A 13,287-nucleotide genomic window follows, 5' to 3' on the forward strand; every position below is an offset into this window, starting at 1 on the left:
TGAACACAAAGTTTGTCATATAAATTTATTTAACTTCTGGATATGTAGAACAATCCTGCATTTCAGAACCATTCACAAGTTATCACCTAAGAAAAAACAAAGCAGTTGAAAAAACTACTTTCAAGCGACCATAACTAAACATTTTTATATTATTCCAGATGGCTCTAATTCCACTTTGTCTCTGACCAGAAAACAGCTCCAAGAGTTGGTAACAGGAAGCTCACAAAGACTCTTTGACGGTAAACTACAAGATTTGGATACAAAATGTATGGATATCACAAGCAGTCCCCCAGAGAAAATAGATGAACTTACAAAAATTATCAAGGCGTTCAAAGCAAACTATAAACGAAGATGGCAACTCTACAACTGCCAGAAAAGCGTTTCTTGGATAAGAATGAAGAGTGGCTTAGCGAAGAAGTGACACTACCTGTTGGCATACTTCCCGGAAAGTTTAAAGGTCGCCAAAGCAAAAAGTTCGGGGAAAACCTCGAAAAACAGAGGAACTTCGAAAGAGTGTGTCTTTTGATAAACTAACATACGCAGCACAGACGAGTAAACGAGCAGCGGGAAATATTAATGTCGCAAAAGTGATGAAGGTTGCGACCCAAACTCCAACCAGGGCTATGAAGTTCCGGAAAGCAGCTGCGATTGGCAGTAAAACCCTGAAAATTGAGAAACACACTTTGAGGATATTCGTCGAAGCTAATTTAACTGATAGTCAATACGAAGTGATTCATCAGGCCAACAAAAATATATATCCGTGCTATACCTACTTGTATAAAGCTAAACAGGAAAAGCGTAAGTGAGACAGTTGCCGAAGTGAAGCTCCAAGATTTGGTGGATCACACAACATCACGTATATATAAATATTTGGAACCACAACTCCAACAGTGCCTTGAGAATAGTGAAACAGATCTAAAGCGCATATACAAGTGGGGATGCGAGGAGTCTACTCAAAGCCAGTATAAGCAGAGATTCGAAGATGACGATAATAGTTATGCTAATATATTTTTGAGTTCCCTTGTACCTCTTCGCCTCAAGTATCAGATATTAAGAACATAACCAATGAAGAAATCGAATACGTTTAAAACCAGACCCAAAATCTTCAAGCACAAAAGTTTGCGATAATATAAGAGTCAACAATGTACTGCTTCCAACAATGATCGATGGAAAAGTGTCGCAGCTACGAATACTGCATCTACATTACCGTGTTACATATGTAGATTCTACAGAGCCGGAGAATCCAGATACTTTCAAATTTGGGCTATCAATATTACACGCCAGTATTAGGTTAGGAATTTCTACGGCATCTGTCGTACAAACTAAAAGCGGAAGTGCATAAGGGTCGCGTAACAGAAAAAAGTGACCGGGAAAAAATGCAAGCAGCCAAGAGACAAATACAAAAAGAGTTAAACGGCAACACGTCGCTCAGATTTTTTAATAGCCAAAAAGAAGCAGCATCCATTACAAGCCTGGATTCATCATTGATACAAAAATTCAAAATTATATTAGAGGTGATATCCTCTGGTTATGAGATTGATTTTCAAAAATTCGCAAGATTTACGCTGGATACTGCTAAATATTACGTAAACTTGTATCCATGGCAGCCTATGTCTCCAACAGTGAATAAGATTTGAATCCACTCTACCAGTGTCATATCCCTTGTATTGTTGCCAAGATGCCAGTTGTCCGAAGAAGCTGTTGAAGCTAGAAATAAGCATTTCCACCAATACAGGGAGAACTTTTCACGAAAATTCTCCAGGACTGCAAGTAACTAGGATGTGCTTGGCCGGCTTTTATTGACGTCAGACCCTTATCTCAGTAGTTTAAGGACAATCAAGACAAAAAACAATCGTTTTCAAAGGAGGCTCTCGAATTTTTGATTGCAAATACCAATGATGAAGATGTTTTAAACTACCGCACTGTGCGTCGCGTGGCTGTGTATAGGTTTATGAAATATTTATGCAAGGAAAACAACTGAAGATTATAGATTACAACCCATCAAATGTTTCAATCTAAAAATATTCTTGATCGACTTTACAATATTTTCTTTTCATAAACCTTCGAAATCTTTGAAGGTAGAACGTTGATTTTGAGTTATATGCACCGATTTTTCATAGAGTTTTTTATGTTGTTGTGACTAAGTTATCTCAGATCGGGATTCTGTTGAGGTTCCCAGCTGCGATAACGGCGGGGAAGCAGGCTGTGATATCTCTGGCTAGTTCTAAAATATCTGAAACCGGTTGAGGTTGCGTATCGTCTTCTTGGCTGGGACTCCCTATTTCATTTGTGTTGCTAAAAATAAATGTGAGTAGTACTCAATTTTGTCTTTATATCTATAACAGTCAGTTCCATCTCTGAAGAAACTTCTGCCCATATCTGTTTAGCAATGTTTCTGTTGTTATAAGTTTTTGAAAATTTATAATTGAGAAGTGGCCTGTTGTGAATACACTTAATTCATTTTTCACTATTTATTGTTTTTTTCGTGAATTGACCCGACAAAAACATGTTTCCATTATGTTGGTTAATCGGTTACTATCGGAGGTCATCGGGGGTCATAGCACGATGCCGTTTTCAGTGGTGTAATGGTAGCTGAATTAAAGGGTGGTTAAATTTGAATGACCGATGTTGGATGTGAACCACACCTAAAGGGTTGCCTGCGTTCCTTAATTGTGGTCCAAATTTACAGATACCCTAATTTGCAAGCGTAATATAAAATGTAAGTGTAAGTTTAAAAACGAATCGTACGATTCAACAATGCGTTGAAGTTATTTAGGCTTATTATGAAAATTGACGTTCAAATCAAAATGCACTACGTGATTTTTAAGTTAATTTGATTGATTGTCCAAATGAGCAAAAATTTGAGCAAAACGGGTTTGTAGGAGACTTGAAAAGACCAGTGCATGCTCGTACAGCTTGTACTGCCGAAAATATTGCTGCTGTTCGCTATAGTGTGGCTCAAGAGCCGTCCACCAGAAGTCCTCGCACGCTCATCGTTGATGAACATTATGAATACAAACTTGCCTTTACACGTTAACAAAGTGCAATTGACTCAGGAACTAAAGTCTTTTGACCATTTCAACGGTCGCATTGTCGAAAGTGAAAATGGTATCAAAAAATGGCAACAGTGGATGTTCAATTTTCAAAGAAAGTCATCTCACCTCAGTGAATTCGTCAATAAGCAGAATCGTCACATTTGGGCAAATGATAATTCAAGATCGATTTTTGAAAAACCAATTCACCCACAAAGTGTCGCTGTTTGAGCGGCACCAACATCGGGCGTATTTTTTTTCAAAAATGAGATGATAGCGAACTTTTTACTGCCCGAATTTGAAGACATGATTGTGGACGATATGTGGTTTCAACAGGAAGTCGCGGTGGACATGTGGCCAATATTTTGTCCCATACATAATTTAACCATAGCAATATTAATAATAACAAAAAGATATAACAATAATAAGGGAAAGACTAAGCATGGAATGGCATTGTACATCCACACCGTACGGCTTAAGAACGAATCTCTTTATATTCTCAATGAACCGAAGATGAGCACAAGGTTAAAATGCAATTCCAAAGATCTTGCGTCAGTTTTTACGAAATCGTTTATGTGATAGGTTCGTGAGGCCCATACCGATAATATCGTGATGTTCAGCTTCACTGATGCAACAGCAAGGATGGTATATCTCACTCACATAACGTTTCATCAGCATTGGATTTTTTATGTATTAGGGCTCAGTTAAGCTATCATTGGTTTTATAATTGAAACCAATAATTGGAAATATTTTTTAGCAAATCGTTTAAAGCGATCATTAAGAATATCTGTCATTGAAAAAACATTCCCTGATTAAAATCCATTGAGAAATGTTTACTGACAAAAATTGTAATTGGAATAGTTTGAAATTGTGACAAAAGTCAGTGGAACGTTTAACTTTTGAATGTTAAAGTATCAGCTGTTCTGGAAAACGAATTCCCTACCGATCAGTATATAATTTTCATTCCTAAACAAAGGGAAAAAGTCAAATATCCATTTAAATCATTTTCCGGGCTGATTTCGATGAAAGCTTTAACTGCCGCAATGTTTGATTACAATCAAGAAATTTCGTTTCAATAGCAGACATTTTTAATAATCGCTAAATCCAAACAAATTGAATTTTTTTGACAAGTTTTTTATAGCTATGTACATACATACGAGTATTATTGTAAATTTCTGTTTTTGATTAAAATTTACCGGAAAATCAGTAATTGGAATTATGTGAATGGGCAGGTTTAGACGACATAAGGGATTTGAAGCAAGTTTCTAGTATCTGATTCGCCAGGTGCCAAACTATTTCGTTACAAAGGCAACTTTATTGGAAAGTTGACTGGAAAGTTAGTCAAGAAAAATCTTCCTAAGCTAGTTACACAATTGGAGTATTTCCTAATATTGGCCGAACTACCAAAAGACTTCCAATTAAGTGACAATTGCCAATTTTCTATCAAGTAAAAACTGTACAAAAAAGGTTTTCGAAGAATCTGCCAATATTGAAGATCTCTTAATCGTGTATACTTAGCTTTACTTTTAAGTCAACTTTACTAATATCAATATGCCAGTTAATCATGTTTTTTAATTCAAATTCAGAAAGTACCAATAGTAGTAATGGCTACAAAAAAAATCCCTACTCAGGGTACAAGTCGAAAAGTCGGAAAATCCTTCTTTATTACTTATTCCTTTTTAACAAAGCTTTAAAAACCATTTTGTAGTAAATAAATAAATTGAGAGTAATGAAGTTTAGCTTTTACTTGAATAAAAAAAACACGATCAGCTGTCATTTTGACTATCATGAAAAGGAATAATTAATATTTTTTTTAAATACCAAATATAAAAGTACAAAATAAATTGTGACTTGTAGCTTGTCTAAGAATTGTTTTGGAGACAGCAATGGTTTTTGGCATGATCAACTGAAAGTAGACATTAGTGAAGTAAAGTACCGAGTTCAAAGTTTATGACACTTGAAAAATTCAAATGAAAATTTACGTTCAAAGAACGCAGTTGACTGTCAAACGAATTGTACCACTGATAGATTCCCAATTGTATACAATTCCAGTGAAAAATTTCTGTCAGAAAACATTGTGGATCAATCAGGAATATGTTTTCAATGCCAGAAATTTTTAATAATAACTATAAATCACCTACCAGAAAACTTCCAATAATTAGTTCAAATGATGAAATTCAATAATAGCAGTTTGACCATTGACCAAGTTTAGTTTAAATTCTTAATATTAGTTTTATTTGGGATTAAATGAAATGCTTGCAGAAAGAATTCCAACTTATTTCATTAAGATATAAACTGCATATAGACGTTCATTCTCAACATTCAACGCGAATTTGCCACGTAGAATCATCATTAAACTGCTTACTTTAGAGATTCTATTTTTAAAAATTTTACGAAGTGATTGGTTAAAAATGTGTTCTTAATCAAATCGTCCGCAGTGTTTTTTCCTTATCGTTAAGACAAACAAAAAACATTGAATATACACAAAAAAATGGTAAGATTAAGTCGCACATACTTGCTTTCATAGTCGAGGATATTGAGCTTGAAAATCCATTCAACGTCATTAATGAGGTTTCCCATGGATAAAATAAATCAATTTATTCCTAATCTAGATCTGTCAAAATATAAATTTTCCCTATTTTTCCATTTAATGGGGCAAAATAATTTGATTCATATTTGCTCCACCAAACTCGTGAACGAGAAAACATAGTTGCACTAATACAAGGACAAATTAAAATTAATTTGAACCGTGTTCCATGCCAGAAAAAATCAAAATCAATCAATTTTTGACGGATATCTGACTATACCCAAGGAAACCCCCATAAGTTTTAATAATATCTTAAGTATATTTTTTTGTAAATAAATTGTTTTGAAAGGGTTTCTAATACCAATCACTTACACTTTTCCCAATTAACTACATTCAAATTGTAACATTAAGTTTTTGAAACATACTGACAAATATGAAAATAATGTTGAAATTTGAGATTCAAAATCAGAACTAAAAAATAACTCCAAAACGTATTTTTTCAAACCATAAATTAATTTCAAAATATCGTGTATGACCGGCTCAAGATAGTTTTAAAATTGTGCTTATATTAAGTTTCAAAAACAAAAAAAGGCAAGATTATATTAAGAGGGCATAACATTCAATTCTCAAAATGAATCGGAGAGGTCAATAATGACCAAATGCGATAGCTTTTAATTTGAGTCATCACATCTCGTATTGGAATCGGAAATAATGTAAATCAGTTTGTCCAGATTATTTGAAGATTATGGTTAACAAAATTTGCTTAGGGCTCATTGGCGTTTTGATGTTGAATTCCGTCCAAGGAATAAAACACGTCGATTGTGGATTGTGGGTGCAAAATGCAAAAATTGAAATGAGATGCAGTTGCGATGACGGAGAAGTGCCCTTTGGATGGTTGTAAGTATTTTCAATTAATAGATTATCCAACTTCCAACGAAAATAGTTATAATTCAATCTTAAAGATGTCGTCCAGAAGATGCTTCCTGCCCAAATGGTTATTTTGATATTTTTGAAAACCGATGTAAATGTATTCGATACGTCGATGAATATGATTCGAATTCTGCATGTGAAGACCTCTGTGATGATGAATGTGAAAATGGGATTTGTCTGGCTTCGGGAAGGTGTTCCTGCAAAGCGGGTTATTCGATGTCCAAGGCCAATAAATGCGAACCAGTTTGTGCAAATGGATGTGAACATGGCGTTTGCGTAGGTCCTAACAAATGCCAATGTTTTGAAGGTTACTCCTTAACCACTTCAAACAAATGTGTGCCAATTTGCGAATATGAGTGTGAAAACGGATATTGCATGTATCCAAATTGGTGTTCCTGCAACACTGGGTATAGGCGCGTGGGACCGAATAAATGTGACCCAGTGTGTTCCGAAGATGGATGTGGTATTGGTGCATGTGTAGCTCCTGGAGAATGTGAATGCCAACGTGGTTATTCTAAGGACGACGACGGAAAATGTTCAATTTGTGGGCAGGAATGTGAAGACTACGAATTTTAGATCTTTAAAAATATTAACGTAACATAATTTTGTATAAGTTTGAATATATTTTTTAAAATCAAAATACAATTTTATGAGAGTAATTTTTTTGTATATCGGTTAAATACATGTGCTAGTTTTGAAAAGTTGTGTTTTGTCTACAAATAGGAAAAGCATTTTACTTAAAAAAAACTGAAAGAATTAACGATTTCAATGTTTTGCTAAAAACTTTTGATAACAGAATTCCCTACTTTTTATCTCCATGTCAAGATTCTCATATTTCTCTTTCCACGTAATTGTCCAATTCTAATAAATGATTCAAAAACTCAATTCGGTGCTTCGTCGTTAAAGCATAACCCACCCACAAATGCCAGTGGCACTTGCATGGAAGAAAGTATTCAACTTTTTCATCTCGTTTTAAAATAGGATGGCTGTAAAGATGATCAGGGGAGGATTAAAGTAGATTCGCAGGCTATGTTGAGAATATGGAAACACCACTTCCCCAAACTTATGACGAATCAAGTTCTGTTGTAAATAAGATTGAACCTCTGAACCTAAGAGACGCAGAAGAACAATTCCTCCTACTCGAACTCGACGAAATTAAAATAACTAAGTCCAACAAAGCTACTACATCGCTGCCGAATTATTCAGAGCAGGCAATAACCTGGTAGCATATCTTATTAGTGGAATCTCAGCAAAGTTATATTCAAAACAGGAGATCCTTTGAATTGCACCAACTTCAGAGGCATCAGTCTCCTGAACATTGCCTATAAGATCTAATTTGCCTTATTATATGAACGTCTGAAGCCGTTCGTCAACAACTTGATAGGTCCTTATCAGTATGGCTTTAGACCAGGAAAGTCCACCAATGACTTAATATTCACATTACGTTCGATCTAGGAAAAAGCCCAGGAACTTCAAATCTCGTTATCGATTTCATAGCCACGTGTGCCAAACGTGTTCGTTTGTGCAGAATGTCGATGGATATGAAAAGATCTCAAAGATGCAATTGAAGTAAAAAAGTTTTAAAACAAGGCGATGCACTGTCATGCGACTTCTTCAACAATTGTACAAAACTCAACCATCAAAACTAGAGGCGAAATCTTCTTAAGGTCCATCCAATTACTTAGATACGCTCCCGATGATATCGACATAATTGGTAGATCAAAGCGAGATGTCAGTTTTGTGTTTTTGAGCATTGCGACGGAAGCGGAGAAGATAGGTTTAGTGGTCAATGAGGACAATACCAAATATATGTCGTCATTAAAAAGGACATTTAACTACGATTTCTTGGAAAAGACGTCACCATAGACAGCTTTAACTTTGAGGTAGTTAAAGACCTTTTCTACCTAGCCACTGCTATAAATTCAGACAACGAAATCAAACGAAGAATTGCTCTTGCATATCGGTGCTTCTTTGGACATAGAAGGCAATTGAGTAGTCCTTTCTTCAGCATCTAATGTCACATTCTGTAAGACTTTCATCATTCCGGTTCTCAATTATGGCCTTAAGGCCTTAACCCTGTCAAAGATAGATTAGAGCGTCTTAGGATGCTTCCGGAGAAAATTTATTCGGGTGATTTTTGGTCCCGTCTACATAGACTGAGAACGGAGAAGAAAATACTAAGACGAACTAGGGACCTAGCTGGAGAGGAAGCTAGCTGGAGAAGTGGAGAGGCATGTTGGTTCCAGCCCAGGTCTGTTCCGGACTGTAGTGCCACCCTAAGTATTTAAGTTCTAATACTGTAGTGCCACCCTAAGTAAGTTCTTATAAGTAGTTTCATTTAGAACAGACCACTATTGTGGCAAATGTCACTTTTGAAACTGTAATCTTCTGAAATTTGACAAGGAAGAACTATGCCATTATTAAAAATGGAATAATACAATAGGCAGGTACAAATGAAGGAAGGGACTTGAAGGTAGTAGACCAAGAGCAGCGACTTAATTTTTATTGTGGAATTAAACCAGATCATATTAAAGTTGCAGGTAGTCTTAGTAATATTTTGGCGATAACATAAACGTACTGGCCGCGATTCCGAGAAAAAATTCACTAAAAGTGTAACTTTTCCAAAAATTGAAATAGGGAGGAAAACCATTTCAAATGCATTGCTTCTAGACGCCTATTATTCGTTAATTACAAATATTATGGTTTTAACAGGCGTGTAGGGTAGGTGGCCGCTTTTGTTCAGCAGAGGTCGCTTATAACGCGTTAATTTTTGTTAAGTTTTTAGACTTTTGGGAAACCATTTGAAATAAGTTGCTAACCTACTTAACAGTTGGCAATTTTCTAGTAGCTGCAAAAGCAAAGCTTAGGAATGGACAGGTGCATACGACATACATAAGGGACTTGAAGTTTCTAGCATTTGATTGGCCAGCTGTCAAAAAATTGCAAAGTTGACTGCAAAGTTAATCTTAATTTTTCATTCAACTGGAAGCTGATTTTTATATTTTCTTTACAATTATATTTGATGATTTATGTAAAAGACTTCCTTGTCAAATTGGAAAAGGAATAAGTATTAATTAAAAAAAGAGGTAGAAATTTGGGTTGCCTGAGAAGTGTTTTGTAGAAAATTATATTTTTTGGTAGTTTTTGCACTATCAACTTAGGGTAGAGGTAAGTGAATTAAAGTTTCGAAGTTTATGGCAATTAAAAAAAACTTGCCTTGGTCAAATTAAACATTTAAAGAACGCAGTTGACTGCAAATAAGGTCCTTTATGTTGTCTTAACCAGCCCAATGTAGGTAATTTTATGGAAAAGTTGATTAGTTTTAACTCAAGTCTCTTATGGCAAAATGGACAATTGTCAGCTGATCTTGTTTCTTCATTCAACTAAAAGCTGAACTTTATAACTATGTAATTTATTTATTTAGTGTACATTAGCTGTCTACGTTGGTCACATTTTCCATTAAAAAAATGTAGTGGTCTTTTAATGAAGTCCATTCTGTTGTCTGCACCTGTCTATTCTCAAAAACACATTTTAGGCTTTGGAAAATTGACTAAAAACGTTTTGCAGTTGAAGTAGCAAAATTAGACCACATTTGGGTCCTTTTGAACCACCTTAGTGACCGGTTATTCCTCAGGTTTATAATTTATCGTCGATCTATTGTGGTTTAACACCCAAATACTTTTATCTTTGAAACTGTTTTTGACAGAAAGCTTTTCTAAATTACAGTTAAAGTTATTTATTTCCATATTTTTAACATTTTTTACTGCTCATAACTTTTGTTTTCAATAACATTTATGTCATTGAACTACAACTAGCATCGAGTCCTAGCAATGTTCTAAATGATTGTTAGAACCCTGAACAAAAAAGTAGATACTCCAATTTTGGCTGAGTACTTCAAAAATCTCCTGAATGGAAAATAAATTGGCAACCCCATCCAAATTACTCTGTGAATATCATGCCGGATTCTGTTAGTGCTATTCCACATAAGACAATATCTTCATCGTGACAAATACTGGCCCAGCCCATCTAGAAAACGGAAAAAAAACTATAAGCCTTTTTTAGAATTCAAAGCAGCTTTCACTATTGATAGAAAAGCCTTATTTTACAAACCCTCAAATTTAGTCTCCGAAGATACTTAAAATACTGCAAAAGCCTTATCACCAAAATTGCCCAGCTGTATGGGGTGGTAATATATTATCAGAATGGTTTCAAACAAAAGCAGGAGTAAAACAATTCTGCCTCCTTAGTCCACTTCTTTTCACTCTCTTCTTGGATGACCTCAGTGTATTGTACATCTGCCAGGTTATGGTGTACGTGGACTACTTAGTATTATTGGCTAACAATAAAAATAAGATGGAACTTATGATTTATGGAATTAAAGCTAAACACAAGCTAGTCAAAAATCTGGATTTTCCGAAATGGAACTGGCCGGTTTGCAAGAAATGAGAAATGGTACTGCAGAAACGAAGACAATTTTCAAACAATACAAGTATCAGGAAGTCCTGCTAATACCACAAATTTCCTTAAAGACACACTTGAAAGAAAAGCTGAAATGGCCAAAAAGAGCGATTAACAATACAATAAAATTTTCAAAAAAGAAAATATGTATTGTCAAATGTTCTAAATATAGAACATTTACAGCAGAAGTTAAGAAACTCCAAATTTATTTTTCATCAAGATTTTCAGACTTCCGAATAACACGTCGAACTATATACTAAACACTGAGACCGGATTACCACCATTGTTAACATCCACCCTAAAGCTCCATCTTGACTACATGAAGAAGGTGATGAACTAACCAAACCCAAGATAGCCAGAAGAGATTGGCGTACAAGCATCTCCAACATGGCCTGGGAATTAAGAATTACTTCCATAATGATCTAATCTAGATTCCATACAACTTCAAGAAATATCAAAATTCCTCAATTAACAACAATAAATTTCAAAATTAGTGGTGTTTTAATTAATACTAAATCTTTATTATTATGAGTACATACTCGACTTAATTTCTACAAACATTTACAAAACTCTTAACAAAAATATATTATAACTTACATATTTTTAATTTTTGTATAAATGTTCTTTTGTTTTCTTATATTAAATTTAAAATTAATAATATTATTATAGACAGAGAAGAAAAACAAAAACAAAGAAATAATTTAAAAAATTAGTTTTAAATACAAAAATGAACAATTTTAGGTTCTTGGCAGTTAATGTTTCCACATGAACGCATTTTGATGTTTTATAAATTTAATTTTAATTAAAAAGAATTAAATAGTTAATAATAATATAATAAAATATATCATCACAATACAAAAATATTTAACTAAATATACATTAAAAGAAGTGAATACAATGTTAATTACATAAGAGAACAATAATAATAAAACAAACACAAATTTTTAAATCTAACGACGTTATGTGCTGCTATAGTTTTTGTTTGTTTAAATTTAAATAAACTTTTATAAATAAAATTGAATTCGATAAAATTGTTTGTTTGGTTTTGTTTTTGTTTTCAACAAATTTTTTCTTATAAATAATTATTTGTTGTTACTTAGTTAATACTCGTTCTTAAATATTTTTGATTCTGATAAAAGTTTAGTTCATATGTACGTACGTATTAAAAATCACTTAAGTATGTTTATGATTTTCTTAGTTGTTTTTTAAATCATACCTAACTTTAAAATTAAGAGACCTTCAAGGAGGTGTGTGATTTGTGTCATTTAGCCACGAAACTTAGGATTGGCTGATTTCACTCGATAACTGTTGTATACATTTGGCCATGAAGCCAAAACATATTCCTCAATACCGCATTCGTTACTGCCACGAAGGATGCGGAAGTAGCCATGTTCACCCCACCATCTGCCCCATGAATTGGCAGCAATCTGTTGAATGGAGAGAGACATTTTTTATTACAGACAAATAAAGATGTTTATAAAATTTGAGGACTTACCCAATATTTATCACCATATCGTTCTTCACCCCAACCAACAAGTTTCACCGAATGGAAACCTCGTTCACCACCTCGAGTTGCTCCAGACTTCCTATAGATACCACCCGAATATGAGAAGAAATCTCTGTAAACATACATTGTGGCCTGAACTGGGCCGGAATTCATAATTTCAACCATAATGTCAGTTTCGTTATTTATCGCATAAGCCGGTCCGACTGTATAGAATTCTTCACGTTCTGGATTTGATGCTGGGGGACAACGGGCTTTTCTTAGATTTCGGGTATGTTTGAATTTGCATTCAGTTTTATTGGCAATGTAAGGATAGCAGTTTTCTTCAACGACACTGGAAAAATTAAACAAATAAAATAATTATATTAGATTAAGTTCAAAATAATTTGGATAAGATGAAGTTCAAACTAATTTGGACCTAAGACTGACACAATTTAAAAAAACAACTGTCAAATAGTAATTCCATTATGTTGAAAACTAAGCATCTGAACACGTCTCAAAAGTGACAGTTCATAAAACCAGCCTTAGAAAATATGTATTATTTTGAAATGTCAAACGCTGTGAAATCATATAGCTACGAAAAGAAGGAGTTTTGTGATTTTTAATTCAGCAAAATATTAAGTTTTCATTCATTTAAAAATAAAATCAAATATGTGTGTTTGAATTCCCTGTCTCATTCCGTACCATTAAGTGGAATAAAGATACAACTAGGGATGTCAAAATGATGGAAACACTAAGTGAAATGGGACTCATTATCGCCATTTTGTTATCCGATGAATGAGTTGGGGATGAACCCCCAATGAATTTTTGACATTTGATTCCTTCATCCGATTTGA

At 34.1% G+C, this 13,287-nt stretch overlaps 2 protein-coding genes across 3 annotated transcripts in view; one reads left to right on the forward strand and one right to left on the reverse strand.

Annotated features, from left to right (window-relative positions):
• Nucleotides 1-6,268: 6,268 nt before the first annotated feature.
• On the forward strand, nt 6,269-7,190 carry LOC129950920 (epidermal growth factor-like protein). Its single transcript, XM_056062872.1, has 2 exons — nt 6,269-6,456; nt 6,522-7,190. The coding sequence occupies exons 1-2, from the start codon at nt 6,305-6,307 to the stop codon at nt 7,063-7,065; spliced, it is 696 nt and encodes a 231-aa protein (XP_055918847.1). The 5' UTR covers nt 6,269-6,304; the 3' UTR covers nt 7,066-7,190.
• Nucleotides 7,191-11,441: 4,251 nt separating this feature from the next.
• Nucleotides 11,442-13,287, reverse strand: part of LOC129949519 (tubulointerstitial nephritis antigen-like) — a 111,963-nt gene continuing 110,117 nt past the window's right edge. For both annotated transcript variants that reach the window (XM_056061037.1, XM_056061036.1), the window contains exons 6-7: nt 12,443-12,785; nt 11,442-12,374 (exon numbers count right to left, since the gene is read on the reverse strand). In XM_056061037.1, the coding sequence (XP_055917012.1) occupies nt 12,213-12,374; nt 12,443-12,785 (505 nt within the window). In that variant the 3' untranslated portion in view covers nt 11,442-12,212. The remainder of the gene's footprint in view (nt 12,375-12,442; nt 12,786-13,287) is intronic.

The sequence above is a fragment of the Eupeodes corollae genome, chromosome 3 (genome assembly GCF_945859685.1).
Source record: "Eupeodes corollae chromosome 3, idEupCoro1.1, whole genome shotgun sequence".
Classification (NCBI taxonomy): domain Eukaryota; kingdom Metazoa; phylum Arthropoda; class Insecta; order Diptera; family Syrphidae; genus Eupeodes; species Eupeodes corollae.

What these genes read in the sequence shown, in the direction of transcription:
- LOC129950920 (XM_056062872.1), top strand. Translation starts at nt 6,305, where the DNA reads ATGGTTAACAAAATTTGCTTAGGGCTCATTGGCGTTTTGATGTTGAAT. An exon ending in GAAGTGCCCTTTGGATGGTT is followed by an intron (nt 6,457 to 6,521) that starts GTAAGTATTTTC and finishes TCAATCTTAAAG; the next exon opens with ATGTCGTCCAGAAGATGCTT.